Source organism: Balaenoptera borealis, assembly GCF_965194805.1.
Source record: "Balaenoptera borealis genome assembly, chromosome: 4".
NCBI lineage: Eukaryota > Metazoa > Chordata > Mammalia > Artiodactyla > Balaenopteridae > Balaenoptera > Balaenoptera borealis.
The window spans coordinates 59,928,700-59,953,694 of NC_138861.1; the positions used below are offsets into that span (position 1 = coordinate 59,928,700).

The window sequence follows — 24,995 nt, forward strand, 5'->3', positions numbered from 1 at the left end:
GCTGTGTTGGGTCTTCGTTTCTGTGCGAGGGCTTTCTCTAGTTGCGGCAAGCGGGGGCCACTCTTCATCGCGGTGCGTGGGCCTCTCACTATCGCGGCCTCTCTTGTTGCGGAGCACAGGCTCCAGACGCGCAGGCTCAGCAATTGTGGCTCACGGGCCTAGTTGCTCCACGGCATGTGGGATCTTCCCAGACCAGGGCTCGAACCCGTGTCCCCTGCATTGGCAGGCAGATTCTCAACCACTGCGCCACCAGGGAAACCCCTGTGCTGTAATCTTATTTTTTCTTCACATTCAGAGATCCTTTTCTCAACAGTATTTTCTAAGCAGTCAGTTTTTCCCTATTACTTTACAGTGCTACCTTTATCATGTAATAAAATGTCTCTGAGCTCTCTGTGATGTTCCATTGGTCTATTTGTCCGTACTTATTCTAGAGCCACAATGTTTTACTACTGTAATTAGTAAATGTTTTTATATATAAGGCTCCTTTTTTCCTTTTTTTTTTTCAATATGGAAGATTTTCATGAATGTATTTTCCCATGCAAATTTTAGAATATGATATATGAAGTTCCTCAGAATACCTAGTTGGAATTTTGATTAGCATTTTGTTGAATTTAAAGATTATTTGGGAAGGGAATTAACTTATTTATAGTCTGACATCTAAAAGAAAGAAGTGCCTAACCATGACAGATTTCTTTGTTTTCTTTTAACTGGTATCTAAATTTTTCTTAAATGAAATCTTATGGACTCATTGTTAATACACATATATCTTATAGTTTGCTAGCAAATGTGAATGCCATTTTATCTTTTAAGATTGAGATAATTTGTCATTGAAAACTACTGTTAATTTTGGAATTTTATTTTATATCTAGTAATCACATGAAATTATCTTATAAATTCTAATACTTGGCATACTGATTAGATTGGTCATTCTTGGTAGACTATCACATTATCTGCAAATAAGAACAGATTTACTTCTTTATTATAAATTCTGATATCTCTTATGTTTGTTCCTTTGCTTTCAACTTCAGTTGGCATTTTTGTACCACATTAAACAGTAGTAGTGATAATGGGCATCCCTGCCTCATTCCTATTCTTAAAGGAAAAGCATCTATAGATTTGCCAGAAAGTATAAATTCTTCTGTATGTTCTAGTATATAGCTTTTATCAAGCTCAGGAAGTGCCCTATTCCTGGTTTTTAAATTATTTTAAATTATAAGTAAATTTTGCGCTTAAATGCTTTCTCTGCCTTTAATAAGAAAATGCTTTTGAACTCTATTTTGTATAACAGAAAATTCTAATTTTTTTACTCTATTTGATATAACAATGATATACTTTCTTATGTTGAACAATCCTTGCATTCCTGGTAAAAATCTCTACTTTCATGACGTAATTTTAAAAATATACTTGTAAATTTTCACATCTATGCTTATAAATAAAATATACCCTATTTTTTTTTCTTATATTGCCCTTGTACAGATTGGAACTGTCATCATACAATAAGCTGAGCATATTTTACTTTCTCTTTATAGTCTGAACATATAAAGCTATACGGGTTGGTTTTCTTTTTGGGGGGTTGGGGGCATGAACTCTGATCACTCTTTCCATTTTTTTTATTGCATATTGGTTTAAGTTTTCTGGGTTTTTCCCATTAGACATTTTGTATATTTTTTGGTATTTTTGTAGAAATTTATCCATTACATCTGGAATTTTTATATGTTAGTGCCATATTGCAACCATGAAGATAGAACCTATCCTAATGAGGAAAAGGACCTAGATATTTGTTATTATTATTATACCATTGTATAAAGCAAACTTAGAGTATCCTACCTCTATACATCATTTATAAGAGATAATAACATCTCTTTAAGCCACCAAAATTTATTTATGGATATGAATCCTAATACTCTCTTTTTTTTCTTTTTTAAAATTTGTTGCAAGAGGGAGACGGTATCTTGCAAGAGGGAGGGGGATATATGTATATATATAGCTGATTCACTTTGTTATAAAGCAGAAACTAACACACCATTGTAAAGCAATTATACTCCAATAAAGATGTTAAAAAAAAAAAAAAGAGTATATAAGTCTCCCAGTTAGACAACAGTATGAAGGGCATGACCCCACTTGTATAAAATTGCATGTGTGTTCATATAGAGATGTCTGGAAAGGTATTAACAAAATAGGTTTTCCTGGGTGATAGCATTTGAGCTATTTTTTACTTTGTAATTTTAAAAAAAATCTGCAATAAACATGTATAATTTTAAAAAAATTGTTGTTCCTGTAGTTATTTCTTCTTTTTCTTTCTGCCTTTCATTTTTTATATCCTCTCTTTATTTTTATCAATTTTAACAGAGGTCTATCCTATTAATTTTTCCAAAGAGTAAGATTTTGGCTTTATTTTTCAATTATCTTTATCATTTGTTTCTCCCCTTATTTAAATATTTTTATTCTTATGTTCCTTGGGTTTATTCTATTGATCTTTATCTAAATTTTGAGTTAAATATGTAGCTTAAGTTGTTTCCCTTTTAAGATTTTCTTATTTTCTTATAAATATATTTAAATCTACAAATTGTCTATTAAGTACTATTTTAGCTGTGCCTCACAAATTTTGACAAATAAAACATTTTCTTTCAGTTCTAAGTATTTTGAAATCTTCTTTAGGATAATATTTAACTCAGGGACTTTTATATTATGTTAGTGTCCAGGCATATACCAGTTTTTTTTTTTTTAATCCTTTAAAAAATGTTCTAATTGTATTGCCTTGTGATCTAAGCTGCCAACCACCTCACCACCAGCACACACACACATATATATCTGAAGCTGTTTATGACACACTTGGTCTCCTTAGAGAGACCTGGAAGAAGGTTGGATTGCACTGTGCAAAGCATCACTATGCTTATAGTAAATGCTCAATAAATATTTATTACATTAATGATTAAATGAACATAGTATATATGTATATATATACTATGTATATATAGTATAGTATATATACACATATGTATGTGATTTGAGAGATTGGAAGATTGGAGGTTAAGGTGAATATATTCACACAAAGTATTACTAAGGAATTAGGTTGATTTCTAAGACACAGAAGAAAACACATGTCATTACTTTAGTCATACCTCAAAGGTCAAATCCAACTAACAAAGTGAATTATTAATTACTGAGAGGATAACTATCTAGTTTGACACTATCTGAATCTTTTACTCTGCCATGTTCTTCTGTTATTAACTTTACAGATACTTCTTAGGACTTATGAGATGTTACATTTCAGTAACCTATGCTTGCCTGGTACATAGCTGGAGTTTAATAATTATTTGTAATTATTTATTGAATGAACTGCAAATTAGCCAAGAAGTAAGAGTTATGTTGTTCAGCAGTAAGCCACTTTAGTCACTTTGTGCACCACCCATACACCCTAGTTTATTTCTGTTTCTAAGCACATTGACCCTACCTACAGCTCACCTGTATTTCATTTCCTGAGGACTTTCTCTGGCTACCGGAGTTCACTTTGCCTACACATAAGGCAGGCTGGAATTTCCAGGCAACTACATCAAGCTACACCCCAGGAGTAGCTCTTAACCAATTATTTGAAAATTTATGAATAAAATTTATAGATAAATATTTCAGCTTTCTTAGATTTTGGGTGGGCTAACTCTAAGATATACATTCTGTACTGTGAGGGAAGTTGTATAGTTTGGGTAGTTTTGGGAAGACGGAATAGGTAGATAAAAAGGGTCAACTTATCTGAGTCTTGAAGAAATAAACCAGCTACCTTACGAGTGGTGGTTTTAAGCCATGTTAAATTGGTATGCAGATAGCATCCTCCAAACCAAAGCAAACACCTTGACTACAGGAAAAGTAGGAGAGAGAGGAGTTTAAGTGAAGCAGCTCTGGAGCCACAGAGCCTAATTCTCTCATTTACTAGCTGTATGACAAGTTACTTAAACTCGCTAAGCCTTACTTTTCTTACCTATAAAATATATTTACCTTCTAAGGAAGTTATGAGGATTAAATGAGTTTCTATGTATAAAACAGTGATTAAGATATCTGAGTACTCAATAAATTTAAGATTATTATTTTTATTATGAAGGTAATAGGGTTTTTTTCCCCTTCTCCACTGTAATTGTTTTACTAAACTTTTGTTTTAAGGACTAAGAAAGGACATGGGATAGCAGGCAAGTGCCTAGAACCTTCACAGTGACCAGTGACTATGGTAGTCTGGGTCCTCCCTCCAAGTGTTTGGTGACAACAGGGAAGATTTGTCAATTCAAATATATTTTTCTGCAAACTCATTATACCCTCCTTTAGTAATCTTGAGCACTTATGTGGCTTCAGTTACCATATATATTTTGACAACTCCCTATCTATAATTCTTCCCCTCACTGCACTTCAGACTTGTATATCTAACTGCTTAGTAGATGTCTCCTGATATCTCAAAGTAACAGGTCCAAAGCTGAATATATTATCACACTTGTAGACCTGGTTTTTTCCTCTCACCTACTCAATCTCAGATGTGAGGTGAGGGACAGGGTTGATTCAGTTGACTAACTGACTGGGCCGGTACTTATTTCCTCATAAATCCATTAAAAACTAGAAAGGATGGTTTTACAAAGTAGAGAAGAGACATTCTTCATTCAAGGATAAATAAAAAGCCATGCTTCCCTCCTAGAATATTCAATAAGCTAGTTCAAGAAATTCCCTACTTAAAATTATGTCACCATCTCCCTAGCCACCGAAGCCAGGAACCTGAGGGCCACCCCAGATTTCTTCTCTTCTCTCACTGTCTTATTGCCCTCAGCCTTGTTTTCAATAATAAATCACCTTGTTTTTGTTTTTTAATCTATAAAAACATCTCCAAATAAATGCTGAGTCTCTTTCCCTGCCTTAACTTCCCAACTTCAAGTGTTTTTCTTTTCACACTTGGAATATTTCAACTGCTTCCAAGCTAATCTTCCTACCTCTGGCTTCCTACCTTGGCTCAAGTCCCTTCACCATATGGTTGCCTGATGACCTACTTGGAACACAGATTTGATCAAGTTTCTACCCCTGACCAGCTGGCTTGAATGATTCCTCATTTAACTTACAGTACAAGTTAAATGCCCTGTGTGACCCTGTCCTTACCACTCCAGCTTCTGTTACAGCCTCTATTGACTTTACCCGCTCTGTTTCAGTAATACTGAACTATTTTATGTATTTTCCTTTTTAGCACATACTTTTTGATGACTTTGTAATTTTGCTTGTGCCTATAATGGTTTTCTCTATATAACTCCTACTCATCGTTCAAGGATAATGTTAGGTGACACCTCTCCAGGAAGCGCTCCCTGACTCAGTCAGCCTGGGCTGGGTGAGTACTCCCCTAAATCCCATGGATTCCTGGTACCACACCTCATTCAGTTATTTACTGCACTGTACTGACAAGACATACTCTCTCCCGCCAACTTGGTGGTAAATGTCTTGTATTCCTAGCACTCTATTTGAATCATCCACAATAAATATTCAGTAAATGAAGTTGAGGAAAATGTGTACTGTAGATGTGCAAGCAGAGGTGAATCACAGGTTCTCAACACTGGCTGTAAATAGGAAACATCTAGGAATCTTTAAAAAAATACAGGTATCAATGACCCACACTTGTCCATTTAAGTCAGAAGCTCTGGGAGGGAGGGCCTGGACACTGACATTTAAAACTGAAGTGATAAGGTAGGTGAGGCTGGGAGCCAATTGGTTAGACAATCACTGGGCATGGATTTGGTGAATGCTAGAGACAGATGTAAGTATTGGTGCTTGAGGTACCTTTCATTCATGAAATTCTATGAGATGATTGCTGGAATTATGCTTATTATTGGTTCATTTTCTCAAAATATTCCCTGCACAATATAACGGTTGTTTTGTTTTTCATGCAGGTAACTCAACTGACCAGCCAGGAACCAGACTGAGTCATTCCACAACATTAATGTTCTTGAAAGAACACTCATCACAAATACACATGTATTTGTTTAAAATAAGAAGAGAGTAAGAAAAGAGTAGCAAGTGGAGAAAAAGAAGAGTGGGTTTTAGATACTTTTACATTTATGTCATGATATTAGGGAAAGATGTCTCAAATCTAAATACTTCCTGGTTCTCTTGAAATGCCATATTCAAACCTTGTCTCCTCCTTGTTTATGGTGATAATAATGATGGGCAATATATTTTCCTTCTTTTATAATATCTGTGTTTACGGTAACAGAGAGGCCATGCCATGTGTTGATTTTAGAAGCTTTTCTAATTAACAGGACTTGGAATAAGTTCTACATAGAATAAGAAAGACCAGTTTGGGATATTAGTATTTGTGGGAAGGCTAAGTGATTCTGCTTTATAATTTTCCCATTAAGAGTGCTTTCTAAGAAAAGCAGTAAGTTTTGGAAATGAACACAAAAACAGTAAAAAAGGGAAGGAACTCCTTTTAAAATGATCATTTAAATGTTAGGAGAAAAATAACCCTAAAGTCTCACAATGTCAAAACTAATATTCAAACTCTCAATCTGTTTGATTAAAAAAGTTTATTGAGCTGTAAAATAAATACATTTCCATTAAATATTAAATAAATTATTTACAACTTGAAAAAATACTTTTTATCTCCATGCATCTTTATATACAGAAATAAGAGTTAGGGTTAAAAAGTGACCATTGAAAGTTTAAAACCATCAGAACGGAAAGGTTCTGTTTTTCTCTGGATCCACTGAAAAGAGGAACCAATGCATCACTCAGGGTTGTGACTTGGCAGTGACTCGGATCTGATACTCTGTTAGAAAATAAAACAAAGTGTTAGAGATAAACTCAATTCCAACATAGCTTTAAGAAAATGTCAAAGAATAATCAGGAATCAGAATTTCTGTCAATTTTTTTTCTAGGATGTCTTGTGAAAAATGCTAAGAGCTTTTCATAGACAAACTATCCCGTTGACGTGAATCTTTCTTTCACATCAGCTTTGGTTATATGCCTACTTAGGTAAAGACTGCATGTGCTCAAACCTGTTTCATCAAATTCTGCTTAATAAAACTGCAGCAATAGTCATGAGAAATAGTTTTCCTAACCAAATCTATGCAGTGGATATAATTAAAAATGAAGATGAAGTGTCTCAGTGTATTTATGATATACAGTTAATTTAAGATAATTGGTACCAAGGGCATAATAATAGTAGATACCAGTTATAGGCAGCCACTATGTGCCAGCTCAGCATAATCCTTTTCCTAAAGTCATTCTGGACCTCCTTTGAGAAATTTCAATTGCACTAAATAACCAGAAATCAACCCTTATTCATGCTGGTGGTTTTAGCTTCAGATCATTAAGCCAGTTCATTAATAAATTTTGATGAATAAGTATTGAGTATAGAATTGTCATGGATAATTATCTATTTCATGACTTATTGAGCTAATTCTGTAACAGGCTCAGAACATAATGCCTGTACTTAACCAATGCTAAATATAGTGGTTCTCCAAGCATCTGGAGTGTTGATTAAAAATGGTACTACTGACTTAGTAGTAGAACTACAATATATACTCTGACCAAGCTGCCTCTCTGAACCCCTTCTCTCCTCCTATTTCTTATCTGTATAAGGGTATTCCACCTGCTGTTTCCACTTCCTCCCCTTTGTAGCGCAAGCTCCTGGATGCTGGCTCTTCACCATGTGAGCTCAGCCTATCAGTTCAACCTTATCTTCCCCAACGCCACTTGAACTAGGCCATTTCTCAAACATTTCTAAAATAATCTAGCCCATATCACACTATTTATCTTCCTTTCCCTTTATAATCTCTTGTCCCCATCTCACCAGTTCTTCGAGGCTCACTTCCAGTGCCATCTGTATGCACATGCTTTTCTGCTCCCTAAATGTATCCCACTGGATTCTATTTCTCCTTCACTGGGAACTCCTCATATTCCATTGGTTCCTTCCTCATGACATATTTTACTTCCCCTAGTATTCTCATTTCTTACACTTTTTTTCTATCTACTAAACACTAAGTTGTCGGAGAACAGAATTTGTGTCTCCCTCATCTTTATAACCCTTATAATAGTAAGGACATAGTCCCTTCTCAGTACTGAACTCCAGCTCATGCTCAAAGCATAACACTTTAATGTAGCCAATGTTCACAGTGTATAATTAAGAAAACATGCTTTGCTCATTTTTCTTCATATAATACATGTTATATTTTTTTTAATTGTACGATATTATATAAAGATATCTTTTAAAACTCAAACCTGTAATATTCTCTTTAGTTATGCTATGGCATGTGCATTTCCATTTTCTTGTTGAAGTTTCTTTCGTTCTTCAGCTGCACCTTCATATTCCCTGAAGTATCGTTTTCGAAGCCTTCCGAGAGCAAGATATTCTACTGTTATCAAAGTTCTATTCATCTATATATTGACTGGGGTTTCATGAGTATAGGGAATTCCTTTCATAAGTTGTTATAGACCGTTGCACACTTATGGACCACTCCACCAAAACAAAACCTAAACCCAGCTAAAAGTATCATGAATGTTCTTCTCAAGGGGATCTTTATGTTGACTTTACATAAACATATTTTCAAAGTACTGAGATTTAAATAAGTGTGCCTTGAGATTCAAACTTTCAGAAAGCATGAAACACATTCATATCCTGCCCCCCCCCACCAATTTAGCACAATTGCCATGCACAATTGGGAGAAGAAGATAGTATAGTTTTACCAGAGAAGGACTGTATGCTTGTACAAATTAATCTGAATGCTTAGTTTTTAAAAAAAAAAAAACAGGCTTACAAAACAGAGTTTTATTTATTTCTAAATATAATAAATACCTCTAGTTTTATTTATTACTACTTACTACCAAAAAACTCAATGGTCTGAAATGTCTTAGTGTTGTACAAGCAATTCTATTTTTAGTAGGTCTTTATCTACTAAATATTACTATTAAAATCTTAAGAACTTTTGTTGTGACTTTCGGGGAAAAAATCAAGTTCAATTATGAAAAAGCAGCAAGTATGTCTTAGGCAAGTATTTGCTATGTGTTTCAAATACAGGGAGAATACCAGAGAAAAGGACAACATGACAAAGTTTTTCCATACTTTTCCAAAGGATTATTAAATATCTCAACTTGAATAATTACAAGCTTAAATAATTCTTTCAAAACATCTTCCCTAACTGGCAATTTCTTCTTCTATCCTTCTATGTCAAATAGTAATGGTTTGTCTGAGAGAATCTTTGCTAAATACATTTGCATATTTGACTTGAGGTACTAACAGACCGAAATAATTTCTAGGGTGTGCAAAACAAATTTAAACCACACATAAAACTTTATGTGCACCATAAAACAGTATTCTATGTGTCATTTTATCATTATCTGATCTGAGTTTAAAATAATAGCAAACAATGGCAGAAGATAACCCCTTGTTTCCTGAATGGCAGGAGTAGTAGATCATGTACACAGTCCAGCTGTTAAAGTAATTTACCAAGACCTGAAATTAGAATAATGAGTCTTGCTTTTCCCCAAGCTCTAGTAGCACATGAGTCATTATAGAGCCATTCATACCCTCCCCCAACATCCTTAATTCACTGACTTTTGTTTGACAGACAATGCCATTTTTACATACCCACCAGTGTCTACTACCTGGGACAGTCTAGTTCTAGCATTCATTGGTCATGCAATGAAGTATGTGGTCTGTTATTACAAGCACAGGGAAGATACTGCAGGAATGAAACAGTAATAGAATTGTCCCTGCTTCCTATGCCATGCCATATGGAGGAAATTTATTTTAATAATTGAGTTCCCATATTGCACTTGACAATAATAGGCATAAACTCTAATATGTCAGTACACCATGCTATAAAAGTCCTAACTCAGAATTTTGCATTCTAATAGGAGCAGAAGACATATTTTCTTGGCTCCTGGCTTGAAGCTCTTTGTGATTTTTTAGTACCAAAGCAATATCTCTGACAACCTACTATGAACCAGGCCTTAATTAGCTTCTGGGAGGCTTGTTTTAGCTTAATATAGTCATAGATGATATCAACACTCTGAGATTTGGAAGTAACCATGAGTAGCCATATAACATGAAACAAAACTATCACTTTACGTTCAAGAAAAGGGTTTCATGTATTAAGTTTCAATGGTGGCCCAAGTAATATCCATTTGACCATATTCTATGAGTTGTCAATGAAGTATAAAGATATAACCAAAGATCATATGCCACCAATAGAATAACTCACCTAAAATATGATACCACATTGTGATAGAAATACTGAAAAAAATTAACCCGGCATTATTTTATTAGGGATTTTTAAGATATGCCTTACTTACAGGAGTGTAATAATAACAGCAATAGCTGTGAAGCTCATGGCGGAGACAAAAGCAGCTATAGCTGCTAAAGCAATTTTTGATAAATCACTGTCAGCCATGCTGTGAATCTTCATGGACTTTTCCCCACATCGTTCACCAAAGTAATCCTGATGACATCTGCAAACACCCATATTTTAAAATTATAATCACTGAAAAAATTCCAATAAATTTCATGTTTGCTTTCCAGATCATAAACAACCACTAATTCTAACATTAAAAAAAGTCATGCCATACATTTATTTGTATTTCAAAATGATGAGACATAGAATGCATTTGAGCCAAAGATCTATTAGTATAAGAAAAAGTTGAGATTCGTTTGGGTGTGATATTCCTAGAAGACACACCTTTTCATTCTTTGTGCTCCATGTATGACCAACTGATGAGGTCAGTGACTTGTTATGGAGCTAATACATTCCACTATCATTTAATGTGCTAGCGGCTTTTGGGGGGAAGGAAGCTAGAACAACATTATGTGAAAATTACCTTTAGTTCCTTTTTTATCAAGAGGTTTTGTAAATATATATTGTAAAATGATGGTTTTCACCAGGGTTTAGCAAACTATCGCCCATGGGTTAAATCTGGCCATTTGCCAGGTCTTTTACAGCATGCAAGCCAAGAATGTTTTTTCTATTTTCAAATGGCTATATTTTAATTGGTTATATGAGTACATACTTCACCTTGACCCACAAAGCCCAAAATATTTCCTACCTGGTTCTTTAAGAAAAAGTTTGCAAACCCCTGGTTTATATATTGAAAAAAATAAATGGTTTTCTGCAGTTAGGGGTTTCAGACACAGTGTTAGAAATATAGAATTCTACATAATTTAGGAAAACTTACTGGCATGATACTGTTTCCAGGTGCTCTATAAATTTGCATTCTCCATGAATGCAGAAATTTTGGAATTCTGCATCGCATGGATTTTTCTTCTTTCTATTTCTTCTATTTTTTCCATTTTTGCCTCCCTTTTTCTTTCTTTTGGGTTTAACTGAAGTCTTTTCACTTTCAGTTTTGTCTTTCTTGGGCTTAACTACCTGTTCAACTAAAAAAAAAGATTTATTGATAACAGTCTCTCTTCATCTGGAATACCATTTTGGAGACATGAGAGAAAGAAGTCCTAGCAGTGAGAGCTCACAGGGATAACAGCCATATTTGTCTCATTATTTAACACAACTCATACACAATAATTGAACAAAGAGAATATCTGTATTGTGTGACACTTAAAGATCTGAACCCCTTTGTTATTTTATTAGCTTAGAAACATATTTTGAATTTATTTGTGTCAGTAATATTATTATTATTGATAATAGGAATAATAGGAGTTACTTGTCTAAGAAAATCCATGAAATATTTTAAACATTTTTTTCACTGCTAATACATACCAAGTTCTTGGTAATGAACATTAATTTAATTAAACCCAAATCACAGTTGAATGCATTGTTACTATCCAGATGATACAGATGAGAAAAATGAAGTTGAGTAAAGACAAGTAAATTGCACTAGGACACGTAGCTAAACAATGTCAGTCCTGGGATGTTAAAGCCTATTATTTCCCTACCATATTATGTTTTCTCTTGGAAAAAGTTCAGTTCCATTAATTAAAGTGGGATTCGAATATATCTGGTGATTTTCTTTACTCATATTGGTCTTGTGCTCACTATCATAATTGGGAATTAGTGTGTAACACTTGAAATGAAGAAAACAGAATTATACGTTAGAGTTGATCAATTTTCTCCAACTCCCAGATTACAACAGATTATAATTAATCGATATCTTCTGGGGACTTATTTCTGTGATCAATCTATTTGAAAAAGGGGAGTCCAGAAATATTTGTACTTGCTGCTTCATAGATTCATCCTAACTCTTCAGATCCACAGAAACCTTTGTTCAGGGTTACAGTTATGCGGGGTATAGTATACCCATATGCTAAATATAAGAAGAAGGTATTTTCATGTTGGAGCTGTGCATTTTGTTATACTAATTCCTGAATAGGTTTATCCAAGCAAGTATTTAGCAGAGTCCAGTGGAAAGAGGAAAATATCATAATATCATAATAAAATTAGTCATAATGGTCCTGCAGTACCCATTAAATAGAAAACTCTGGAAACATAGGGAAGGGTATCAAAGATAGAACGCTATGATTAAGGTAAGGACAAATAAATATTATGAATATTTTAGCAGTTACTATATCAACATTAACAATAGTCAAATTAGGAGCAATGTTTAATAGGTGGCTATGCAATTTTTATATTGAAACTTTCCTCTGATGATAAGAAAAGTACAACAGATTAGGATAATTCCTCTAACAGAAACATTTCAAATCAATATGATGCACTTTATCAGATATATTACAATTTTTAGACAGAGGCAAATGGTCACTATGCTGAAGTGCTTCAATAGACATTAACCCCATGGATCAATTTCCTCTGTTTTACAATGCATTGCAATTCTATCCACTAGCCATTTTCAGCACCAACAGTTCATTTGGCCTTATGAAATGTTAACTTGAAACATCTTTAAGACAATAGTTTCTAGAGTCTTAATGGTCTAGTCTCATCCCCCGCAAAAATAAGAATTATAGATGGACCCCTTCACCTTATGTATTATAAAAGCACAAATTCTGAAGCAAAGGAGGAAAGTGGAGGGATCGATAAAGCTTTTCCCACCTGCCACTTAACCCAGTCACCATCCTCGTGGTGTCACCTGCTCTCCCTTCACCAGTTCTGGGAGCTAGACAGATGGGGAGGATTCAGGGAAACTACAGTCAGGGAAGAAGGGTCCTTAAGTCCTGCCTCCATAGTGGATGCTCCTAGGATATCTAGATCTGATTTATTGATGATCTGCCCTCTAACTCCAAAGTAATATGAGTGTAATGAACAATACTGACCTCTTACTTTGGTACCCTCATTTTAAGCAAATGCTCTTTTTAAAAGATCAGATAACAGCAAAAGAGAAAAAAAATATAGGTCACTATTATTTAACTGACAAACGAGATTTGGGGTTAAATAGTGATTTTAGCAATATAAAATCCATGCGTATTTGTCCTTCTTCAATATTTCCATAAGGTGATATTACTATTATTATTACCAATTTCTCAACATCTAATTCACAAAGGCTAAGATCCAATCGTTCTTCTCCCATTACTTCTTTCTGTTCCCTTACTTGTGTCAAAATGCAGTTATTTAGAGAAAAGTGGTGGTGGGGAGTGGCTATAAAAGCTGAGATACTAAGTATATAGGACTTGTTGATGTTTAATCTGTTTCGCAGATTGGCGGGGGTGGTCGTGTGGCAGAGTATCTGGGACCAAACAGATTGGAGTTTCTCATTCTGGCTGTGGAATTTGGGGCAGAATGCTTAACCTTCTTGAGCTTCAGTTATCACATCTGTAAAATGATAACAATTCCTACTTCACAGAGTTGTGAAGATTAGACTTACTAGACATAAAACGTTTGTTAGAGTTACAGACACATAGGATGTGCCCACCAATAGCTCTTTCCATCTCAGTTGCTAGCTTACCTAGTGGGGTATACAACAGTCATACAAGCAAGAAAGCCCCTGGGAGATCTGGGGAGCAGCTTTTCTTTGGAAGCAGCTTTGCTTATGCAAACCACACATCTTATAGGCTACACTGTCACCTTATCCTCTACTCACCTCTGACTAAATCATCTACAATATAGCCAGATATTTGTGGTTCGTTATCGTACTCTTCTGCATAGTCAGAGTCGATGTCCGAGGACAGTTCGCTACTAGAAGGCATTTCACTCGCAGGAGAAATCTCACTTCCCGAGGACATCTGACTCCTTGAGGTCACCTCAAATCCATCAGCAGTGTGGTCCCCAGAAAATGGTTTCCCTTTCCCCGAGTAGGTGTCATTGACGTCTAATCCAGCAGTATAATGGGCTATGGGAGCAAGAAAAAGGGAAGAAAAGAGAAAGTAAAGCAGAATGCCTTTTCTCACCAGTCAGTTGCATTCGGGAGACAGGTTTATCTTCAAAGCAGTTATTGTACATGTGCTATTGTTTGTGATTGAGTCACTTATGAAAGCAACTTCACATTTTGCCAACAAATGGCTGTTTGTTGTGCCAGTTACAGAGCTTCTTTCATTGTTTTCTTTTCCACAGACAGCCTACATTAATTTCCACACCAAAAAAAAATATATATATACTACCAAGTAGGCAAATTAATGTCATATAATTATTTAAGAAGTAATATCTAAATATTGTCATAACTTCACATACCAAATGCATTTGTAGTTTCTAGAATGTTACCTGTCCCATTTTAATAAGCAGGTTCTAGAGATAAATACCAGATTTTCCTAACACGTGCTGACATTTTTAACAAGAGTATGTATATAAAATGTAAAAAGTAGTTGATAATAATTATTCTTATTGCCATTGTTTCTTATTATTGTTCTCACGTAGAGTAAAACTAGGGACTAGGTAAGATTTGGGGGCCAGAATTAAGCCCCTGCTTTATCTTTTAGGTCTCAATAAAGCAGCGTCAGAGTGGTACTTTTAACTTCTCCCTGGTGCGATGAGAGGCCCTCTAGAAAAGTAAAAACAAAGTCACGTGACAGTGGAGATTGAGAATTTAGGCAGGAGGTAGCACTCCTCGGTCGGAGACTTAACCACTCTTCTCCAAGATCTGCGGAAATCACTTCACCTCTCTGTACCTCGGTTTCTTTATCTTATCTTTATCTTTATTTGGATCACAGGATCTCTAAGTTCTCCTTCAGCTGGACTCAAGTAAGAGTACAAGGATTCTCAGGCTCCCTCTTGCTAGCTTGGAACATCTAAGACACCCACCCACTTTTCTCTTCCTCCCAGGGAGTATCCACAGGGAGGGAGGGACCTCGATCACCTCCCACGGGACAGAGCCGGGGGCGCCGAGGGGCGGTTTTTTTGGAGAAGCAGCAGCAAAATTCAAGAGGTGCCCGCGGTGGGAGAAGCGCTGGGCAGCAGCACAGAGCCGGGATGTCCTCACCTGAGCCGAAGATCAAGAGCGACAGCACCACAGGCGCCGGCAGCAGCAGCGGGGCTCTCATTGGTCCTTCGGAGCGGCGGCGTCGCGGTCTCTGGGGCAACTCGGCCGGGAGCTGCTGGAGGGAGGAGGAGGTGGTGGGGAGAGGGGTGACAAGGGGAGTCTTGCGGCCGTGCTCGCCGGCCCGGCCGGGCTCGGGCGCTGGAGGCAGCTCCTGAAGCTCGCCTCGGGATCCCTGGCCTCCGGCTCGCGCGCAAGGTGTGCGAACGTTCCCGAGGCGCGGCGCGCACCTGCAGCTTTATAGGCCGGGCGGGCACCCGGGCATCGCCTGTGACGTCACGGCCGCCGCGGTGGGTGGAGGCGGGCGGCAGCCCCGAGAGAGGTTACTACCCCCAAACCACACACGGATGCCAGACGCCCCACCTTCTGGGACCGTAGAGAGCCGCTGGGAGGAAGTGAAAATTAAACCCCTCGCTGCAAGCTGAAAAAAAATACTAGATCTATGTTCAAGGGAAGGAGTGGAGTTTGGGAGCTAGTATCTGACATTCAAAAATCCCGAACTTTCAAACTCTCTGAAAACCCTCCGAATATACTTTGGTTGATCTAGTATTACAACAGACAGGGATTAACTAGAAAAGTTCTATATTACGATGTAAAAGTACTTTAAGACCAAGAATGACTTAACAATAGCCCGATGTCTTTAACAAGAATAATGAAACGAATGACTTTAACAAGTATAATGAAATGCATTAAATGACTAGAGAGCACACCTCCTAATGAGAAGCTGCTTTATTTACCATATCTCAACTGGGGCTCTTTCCCACCCACTACTAAGAGGCCAGAATTTCCAACCACCTCCCTTCTGGTTTCTTTATGTGTCCCAGGGCCCTCGTCAAAGTTATTATTTATTGATCATTTATTTTGCAGAACAGTACACTAAAAATATTACCAGTACCATCTCATTCAAAAACCTTGCTAAGTATCATTTTCCCTGTTTTACAAGAGAGGCTAATGTCAGCTTTACAAAGCAAGGAGGACTTTACACAGCTGGTCATGGCAGAAGTCAGATAGATTTAACTTCAAGTTCATCTGACTCTTAAAATCTCTTTCCTCTCTGATAAAGGGATTTAGACTAAACTTCTCTTTGAAAAGAGAATTTCTGGGAGAGAATAATATTTAACATAAAGGAATAATCTCTACTGGTAGCATGTTGGCATTTGGATGAAGGGTGGTCCTAAGATTTTGCCTCTGGAATCCCAAGATAAAAAGGGCCAGCTTTTAGGGCCCATTTAGAAGCTAGTAGGGCATTTTAATCATGACAAGTAGATAATACGAAGAGAGAGGGAGAAAGCTGCTTAATTTGACTAACTTTGATGTAGAGACAACTCCAGAACTGGATTTTTCTCGACTTGAGGAATCAAAAAAAGCACTGTTCTCTCTTAGTGTTTCTTTGTCCTGAAGATACGTATCTCTTCCGTGACTGTTCCAGTAAAACAGCTCTTTTAGGAACGTGGTCCACAGTGCATTTGTCCTAATTCTGGGAAACTTTTTAAAAGCTACTTATTTTTTAATGACACATCATAATAAAGTAGGCTAAATAGTACCATATGTTTAGTAGGATAAAATAAACAGTCATGAATCATGTCTTCTCCCCTATTGGACACTTGTGGAGAACATATTTTGTGTAATCCACTTGTTTTATGTTTTATGCAGGGAAGTAGTAAAGAGGGAGATTAAATGACGACCAGCTCCCTGATCCCAGTAGCTCAATGAGGTGAGAGCCAGATGCATAGGAAAGTAATTATGTTACATCAGATGGAAAGAAGGATTGGGTGCCATGAAAAACCAGGATGCAGTTTAGTTTTGCCATGTTTATCATGGAAAGTTCTGTGGAAAGATGGAGAGGCCACTCAATGGCCTTCCCAGCAGAAAGTGTAAATGGAAAGAATACCTGAAGTCGAGGTGTGACTGAGAGCAGAAAACCAGACTAGAAACATGACACTGCCCATTCCAGAGTGAAGCAGGGGCCTGCATGGTCATCTTTTTTGGTGAATGAGACAATTGTGATTCAGAGAGATTCACAGTCTTACCCGCAGATTTCAAAAGATGGTGGAGATTTTGTTTAGCTTACAGGCTGTCAGCCTACACTGGTGCATCTTTCTGCTCTCGTAGGTTTTGATTTTGTTCTAGTCCTCTTCTTCCCTTTTTCTTACTCTTTCTTCTTATTGAGGTGAATGCAAGTTGTGCATATCTGTCATCGAAAGTGTTTTACTTTGAAGTGAAAGGGGCTCTTTATAATGGAAATTATTCTGTCTTTTTCCAACTGGAAATTTAGAGGGTGATAATTTACATTGGTGTGGAATATAACATGGCATCGTAGGGACAGAGTGCTTAGATTCAAACAAGTTGGGTTTTCATATACAAATTCCACCATATAGTAAGTTACTTAATATTTGAAAAATTCGGATTCCTCATCTAAAAATAGGAATAAAGATCCCCGCCTGCTGTTAAACAGATTAAATGAAATAAGATACAGAAACATTAGCACAGATCCTAGCATATGGTGAGTGCACAATAGACGGTAACTATTATTAACCTTGACGTTATGATAGTTACATTATATTAATCACATTGAAGAACTAAGTGACTCTTATAAATGCAGCTACTCACAGAGTAAGTGAATAATCTCCTCCAATATTTTCAAGCCATGAACTTTGTACCTACTTCACATTAAGATTAAACATTTTGAACATTATGGTTCATCACAGGGTATCATTGGCGTCATCATAGTTGCATCACAATGGCAGCACCCCTTGATGACTCATGGCATTCTGGAATATATGCATGAGAAGAAAACCAACCCCATGTAAGTGTGGGATTCTTTACATTCTGCATGTTAAATTGAGACAAGGAGGAACAATTGCAAGAAATTCAAGTAGAGAAGCAACTCTTCTTTACCCTGATAAATTGATGGTTCCCTCATCTAGTATAAGGTTAAGGGCAGCCCTAAAGACAAATGTTCCTGGCCAACCACACTCATTTTGGTGCCTAGTATCTGGATCCTGATAATATTTTATATGTATAGTGGAAACAAACTCACTTTGACTCTGCTAAAATGTGTGCTGTAGAACCCAGAGTAGAATTATGTGTTTGTTCATACAGCTGATCTTGAGTTTTTACAGATAGCACCAGGGTCTGAGTAAATATTACATCATGGTCATTGTTATGAGTCAACAAATGAACTCCCAAACTAAAATTAAGAAATTCTCTAAAATATAAGCAACATTTCATTTATTAATAAATACATTAACTCCATTTAGAGGTCTATCATTTTCTACTTTTCACCTTGGAATTTATCCATTCTAAAGAATATATAATTTCTAGTTCCTTCAAAAGGAGACCTTAAATGAACTTGATTTATCTTGACAGAATAAAATACATTTACTTGCCCTTTATATCTTTCACATGATGGTTTTTGCAGAGCAAGGACTAGCAGATGGGACTGAAAGCAGTGAATGATTTGGTACAGTGGAAACTAAATAAATGTAATATACAATTCACTACATTTATACACACAAAAAATCAATCCTCTAGGCAGTTCATTTACTCATCAAATATATTTTGAGAACTAGATACTCTTTTAGGTTTAGGCACTGGGCTAGAACTTTGAATAAGTCATAGTGTCTTTGTTTTTAAGGACTTTACATTCTATTAAAGGGAAACACATAATAACCAAGGAAACAATACACATAATCAATTTAGGTATTTAGAAATGCTAGAAAGGAAATAAAATGTGTGATATAGGGGACTTGGGATGGTAGAGGAAGATGATAAAAAGAAATACAAGATAGCTTCTACACTTAAGTAGTTCACATTTTCTCTCTAGAGGAAACAGATGGCAGGATAAAAAGGAGAGCATTATCCTATAGGACAATAATAACAATATAGAAGAGCAGAGATAGGCATGGGCAGGAAGGAGCAATAGAGACAGGCACATACAAGAAGAATGAGGGATGCTGAATGGAGAGGGGCCTTACATTGGGCCTCAAATGTGTAGAGGAATTTAGGACATTGTTGAAAAGAGTTCATTCCACTAATCATTTCTTAAACACCCCTCTTAACAGTGCTAGACAAGAGCTCTCTTTAGCTCTTAACCAAAGGTCAGCTGATCAAAATCACCTGAGAACCATAACAAAATGTACTCTCCATTCTCCTCTCTTGATTCAGTAGTTTTGGTGTGGGGTCCTGGCCTGTGTATTTTTTAACAACTTTCAAGAAAATTCTGATGTGCACTTCTGATTAAGAACTACTCCACTAGGGGACACATCGGTGAAAAAAATCAAGATACATTCAGAGAGGTTATAAACTGGTGGGGCTGCATATTTATACAGATGGAAGTTTTGTTGGAAATGTGAAGGATGGAGAAATGAATTTTAAGAGGAAGCATGTGAGTAAGTGCGATGAAGACGTTTAATTTACCACTAAGAAACTCATGTTACAAACTGATTAGACTATTCATTTAATAGGGCACAACTTCAGTGTAATAAAAAATGTCTGAATATATGAAAAAGAAAAAATCCACTTTGCATATATTTCTTCAGGACCCAGTTTGTCCCATAAATGGAATCATATCTACACCAAATTATTACAAGTTCTCACTAACTCAATTCTGAATGTAAGATCAGAAAACAGGATGTCTGCAACCATCATCATACACTGAGTTAGAAAGCATGTCAAATTTTAGTATGCCATTAATTCTTTTTTTTTTTAACATCTTTATTGGAGTATAATTGCTTTAAAATGTTGTGTTAGTTTCTGCTTTATAACAAAGTGAATCAGCTATAAATATACATATATCCCCATATCTTCTCCCTCTTGTGTCTCCCTCCTACCCTCCCTATCCCACCCCTCTAGGTGGTCACAAAGCACTGACCTGTGCTATGCAGTTGCTTCCCACTAGCAATCTTTTTTACATTTTTTTGTTCTTCTTGAATTGCTTTAAGTGTAAAGTTTAGTTGTTCATTTGAGATGTTTCTTGTTTCTTGAGGTAGGATTGTACTGCTATAAACTTCCATCTTAGAACTGCTTTTGCTGCATCCCATAGGTTTTGGCTCATCGTGTTTTCATTGCCATTTGTTTCTAGGTATTTTTTAATTCCCTTTTGATTTCTTCAGTGATCTCTTGGTTATTTCATAGCGTATTGTTTAGTCTCCATGTGTTTGTATTTCTTACAGGTTTTTTCCTGTAATTGATATCTAGTCTCATAGCGTTGAGGTTGGAAAAGATACTTGATATGATTTCAATTTTCTTAAATTTTCCAAGGCTTGATTTGTGATCCAAGATCTGATCTATTCTAGAGTATGTTCCATGAGCACTTGAGAAGAGAGTGTATTCTGTTGTTTTTGGATGGAATGTCCTATAAATATCAATTAAGTCCATCTTGTCTAACGTGGCATTTAAAGCTTGTTTTTCCTCATTTATTTGCATTTTGGATGATCTGTCCATTGGTGAAAGGGGGTGTTAAAGTCCCCTAGTATGATTGTGTTCCTGTTGATTTCCCCTTTTATGGCTGTTAGCATTTGCCTTATGTATTGAGGTGCTCCTATGTTGGGTGCATAAATATTTACTATTGTTATATCTTCTTCTTGGATTGATCCCTTGATCATTATGTAGTGTCCTTCTTTGTATCTTGTAATAGTCTTTGTTTTAAAGTCTACTTTGTCTGATATGAGAATTGCTACTCCAGCTTTCTTTTGATTTCCATTTGCATGGAATATCTCTTTCCATCCCATCACTTTCAGTCTGTATGTGTCCCTAGGTCTGAAGTGGGTCTCTTGCAGACAGCATATATAGAGGTCTCGTTTTTGTATCCATTCTGCCAGTCTATGTCTTTTGGTTGGAGCATTTAATCCATTTACCTTTAAGGTAGTTATCGATAGGTATGTTCCTATTACCATTTTCTTAATTGTTTTTGGTTTGTTATTGTAGGTCTTTTCCTTCTCTTATGGTTCCTGCCTAGAGAAGAAGTTCCTTTAGCATTAATTGTAAAGCTGGTTTGGTGATTTCTCTTAGCTTTTGCTTCTCTGTAAAGGTTTTAATTTCTCCCTCGAATCTGAATGAGATCCTTGCTGGGTAGCGTAAACTTGGTTGTAGGTTTTCCCCTTTCATCCCTTTAAATATGCCCTGCCACCCCCTTCTGGCTTGCAGAGTTTCTGCTGAAAGATCTGCTGTTAACCTTATGGGGATTCCCTTGTATGTTATTTGCTGCTTTTCCCTTACTGCTTTTAATAATTTTTCTTTGTATTTAATTTTTGATAGTTTCATTAATATGTGTCTTGGCGTGTTTCTCCTTGGATTTATCCTGTATGGGACTTTCTGTGCTTCCTGGACTTAATTGACTATTTCCTTTTCCATTTTAGGGAAGTTATCAACTATAATCTCTTCAAATATTTTTTCAGTCCCTTCCTTTTTCTCTACTTCTGTTGGGACCCCTATAATTCAAATGTTGGTGTGCTTCATGTTGTCCCAGAGGTCTCTGAGAGTGTCCTCAATTCTTTTCATTCTTTTTTCTTTATTCTGCTCTGTGGTAGTTATTTCCACTGTTTTATCTTCCGGGTCACTTATCCATTTTTCTGCTTCAGTTATTCTGCTATTGATCTCTTCTAGAGTATTTTTAATTTCACTTATTGTGTTGGTCATCATTGTTTGTTTGCTCTTTAGTTCTTGTATGTCCTTGTTAAACGTTTCTTTTATTTTCTCCATTCTACTTCCAAGGTTTTTGATCATCTTTACTATCATTACTCTGAATTCTTTTTCAGGTAGACTGCCTGTTTCCTCTTCACTTTTTGGTGTGGTGGGTTTTTACCTTGCTCCTTCATCTGCCGTATATTTCTCTGTCTGCTCATTTTGCTTAACTTACTGTGTTGTGGTCTCCTTTTTGCAGGCTGCAAGTTCGTAGTTCCCATTGTTTTTGGTGTCTGCCCCCAGTGGGTAGGGTTGATCCACTGGGTTGTGTAGACTTCCTGATGGAGGGGATTGGTGCCTGTGTTTTGGTGGATGAGCTCGGATCTTGTCTTTCTGGTGGGCAGGATCATCTTTGGTGGTGTGTTTTGGGGTGTCTGTGACCTTATTATGATTTTAGGCAGCCTCTCTGCTAATGGGTGGGGTTGTGTTCCTGTCTTGCTAGTTGTTTGGCATAGGGTGTCCAGCACTGCAGTTTGCTGGTCATTGAGTGGAGCTGGGTCTTAGCACTGAGATGGAGATCTCTGGGAGAGCTTTAACCATTTGATATTAAATGGAGCCCGGAGGTCTCTCGTAGACCAATGTCCTGAACTCGCCATTCCCACCTCAGAGGCTCAGAACTGACAGCCGGCCAGAGCACCAAGACCCTGTCAGCCTCACGGCACAGAAGAAACAGGAGAAAAAAAAAAAGAAATAAAATAAAATATAATAAAATAAAGTTATTAAAATAAAAAATAAAAATAATATTAGTAAAGGTAAAAAAATTAAAAAGTAATAAAAAAAAAAGAAAGAAGAGAGCAACCAAACCAAAAAGTAAATCCACCAATGATAACAAGCACTAAAAACTATACTAAAAAAAATAAATACAGACAGACAGAATCCTAGGACAAATGGTAAAAGCAAAGCTATACAGACAATATCACACAAGGAAGCATAAACATGCACACTCACAAAAAGAGAAAAAGGAAGAAAATATATATATATATATTTAAGAAAAGGAAGAGAGCAACCAAATCAATAAACAAATCTACCAATGATAATAATCTCTAAATACTAAACTAAGATAAACATAAAACCAGAAACAAATTAGATGCCGAAAGGAAACCCCAACTCTACAGGTGCTCCCAAAGTCCACCACCTCAGTCCTGGGATGATTCGTTGCCTATTCAGGTATTCCACAGATGCAGGGTACATCAAGTTGATTGTGGAGATTTAATCCAGTGCTCCTCAGGCTGCTGGGAGAAATTTCCCTTTCTCTTCTTTGTTCGCACAGCTCCTGGGGTTCAGTTTTGAGTTTGGCCCCGCTTCTGTGTGTAGGTTGCCTGAGGGCATCTGTTCCCCTCCCAGACAGGATGGGTTTAAAGTAGCAGCTGATCAGGGGGTTCTGGCTCACTCATGCCTGGGGGAGGGCGGGGTACGGAATGCGGAGCGAGCCTGCGGCGGCAGAGGCCAACATGACGTTGCAACAGCCTGAGGTACACTGTGTGTTCTCCCAGGGAAGTTGTCCCTGGATCACGGGACCCTGGCCCGTGGCGGGCTGCACAGGCTCCCGGGAGGGGCGGTGTGGATAGTGACCTGTGCTCACACACAGGCTTCCTGGTGGCTGCAGCAGCAGCCTTAGCTTCATGCCCATCTCTTGTGTCCGTGCTGATAGCCACGGTTGCACCCATCCCTGGAGCTCGTTTAGGCGGTGCTCTGAATCCCCTCTCCTTGCACACCCTGAAACAATGGTCTCTTGCCTCTTAGGCAGGTCCAGAGTTTTTCCTGGATTCCCTCCCAGCTAGCCGTGGAGCACTAACTCCCTTCAGGTTGTGGTCACGTAACCAACCCTAGTCCTCTCCCTGGAGTCTGACCTCCGATGCCTGAGCCTCAGCTCCCAACCCCCACTTGCCCCGGCAGGGGAGCAGACAAGCCTCTCAGGCTGGTGAATGCTGGTCGGCACCGATCCTCTGTGCGGGAATCTCTCCGCTTTACCTTCTGCACCCCTGTGGCTGTGCTCTCCTCTATTGCTCTGAGGCTTCCGCCCTCCGCCAACCCCCATCTCTGCCCGTGAAGGGGCTTCCTAGTGTGTGGAAACTTTTCCTTCTTCACAGCTCCCTCCCAGAGGTGCAGGTCCCGTCCCTATTCTTTTGTCTCTGTTTTTTCTTTTTTCTTTTGCCCTACCCAGGTACGTGGGGATTTTCTTGCCTTTTGGGAGGTCTGAGGTCTTCTGCCAGCGTTCAGTAGGTGTTCTGTAGTTGTTCCACATGTAGATGTATTTTTGATGTATTTGTGGGGAGGAAGGTGATCTCCACGTCTTACTCCTCCGCCATCTTGAGGCTCCATCCCTACCATTAATTCTTTCTGAATTTAAGATTTCAGGAAAAGATTTGGCATTTTATTGTTTCCGAAAAATAATATATTGAGGTAGGATTGTTGAAGTAGGCCAGAGTCCTATGAAAGATTTTTACAGCCTACCCATTTTAGTCATTACATCATTATATCGTTAATTTATTATTTCCAAACTTAAAAATAATACTTTGTAAGCACTTAATCTTCCTTTAATGCATTTCTATTTTCCTTATTTTCTTGCATTTTGTTTTACAATTTATCACGTCAGTTATCACACATTCAATGCTGTGTGATGACCACTTTTTCATAGTGGAAGAACTCTCCTATTTGCCATGGTTTACTTAAAAATTGACAACATATGCCTACCTCTAATAATTAAATCATCCTATTATTAATGATCCATAATTGATGTGATTTTGTTATCAGTTTTGATAATCTCTTTAAACATTCATGTGTTTTTAGCAAAGCTAGGCAATATTATATATAGATTTTAGTGTATTTTCCCATGAACATAACAGGCTTTTGTTTCTGAATTCAATGAGAATAATAACATTTAAATATCATAAGTGAATAAATTACTAATTTGTTGAATAGACCAC

General features: G+C 37.2%; 1 protein-coding gene and 1 long non-coding RNA gene across 2 annotated transcripts in view; both read right to left on the reverse strand.

Moving 5' to 3' along the window:
* Positions 1 to 23,540, reverse strand: part of LOC309627970 — a 749,424-nt gene extending 725,884 nt beyond the window's left edge. Inside the window, exon 1 of the long non-coding RNA XR_014244073.1 lies at positions 21,802 to 23,540. This is a non-coding gene — a long non-coding RNA (uncharacterized lncRNA). The remainder of the gene's footprint in view (positions 1 to 21,801) is intronic.
* AREG (amphiregulin) lies at positions 285 to 20,295 on the reverse strand. Its single transcript, XM_082390290.1, has 6 exons — positions 15,328 to 20,295; positions 13,996 to 14,244; positions 11,185 to 11,386; positions 10,309 to 10,464; positions 8,236 to 8,347; positions 285 to 6,781 (listed from the first exon to the last, which is right to left on the reverse strand). The coding sequence occupies exons 1-5, from the start codon at positions 15,386 to 15,388 to the stop codon at positions 8,254 to 8,256; spliced, it is 762 nt and encodes a 253-aa protein (XP_082246416.1). The 5' UTR covers positions 15,389 to 20,295; the 3' UTR covers positions 285 to 6,781; positions 8,236 to 8,253.
* Positions 23,541 to 24,995: the final 1,455 nt, after the last annotated feature.

What these genes read in the sequence shown, in the direction of transcription:
- AREG (XM_082390290.1), bottom strand. Translation starts at nt 15,388, where the DNA reads ATGAGAGCCCCGCTGCTGCTGCCGGCGCCTGTGGTGCTGTCGCTCTTG. An exon ending in TGTAGATGATTTAGTCAGAG is followed by an intron (nt 11,387 to 13,995) that starts GTGAGTAGAGGA and finishes CTTTTTTTTTAG; the next exon opens with TTGAACAGGTAGTTAAGCCC. An exon ending in GCTGTTATTATTACACTCCT is followed by an intron (nt 8,348 to 10,308) that starts GTAAGTAAGGCA and finishes TGCTCTCGGAAG; the next exon opens with GCTTCGAAAACGATACTTCA.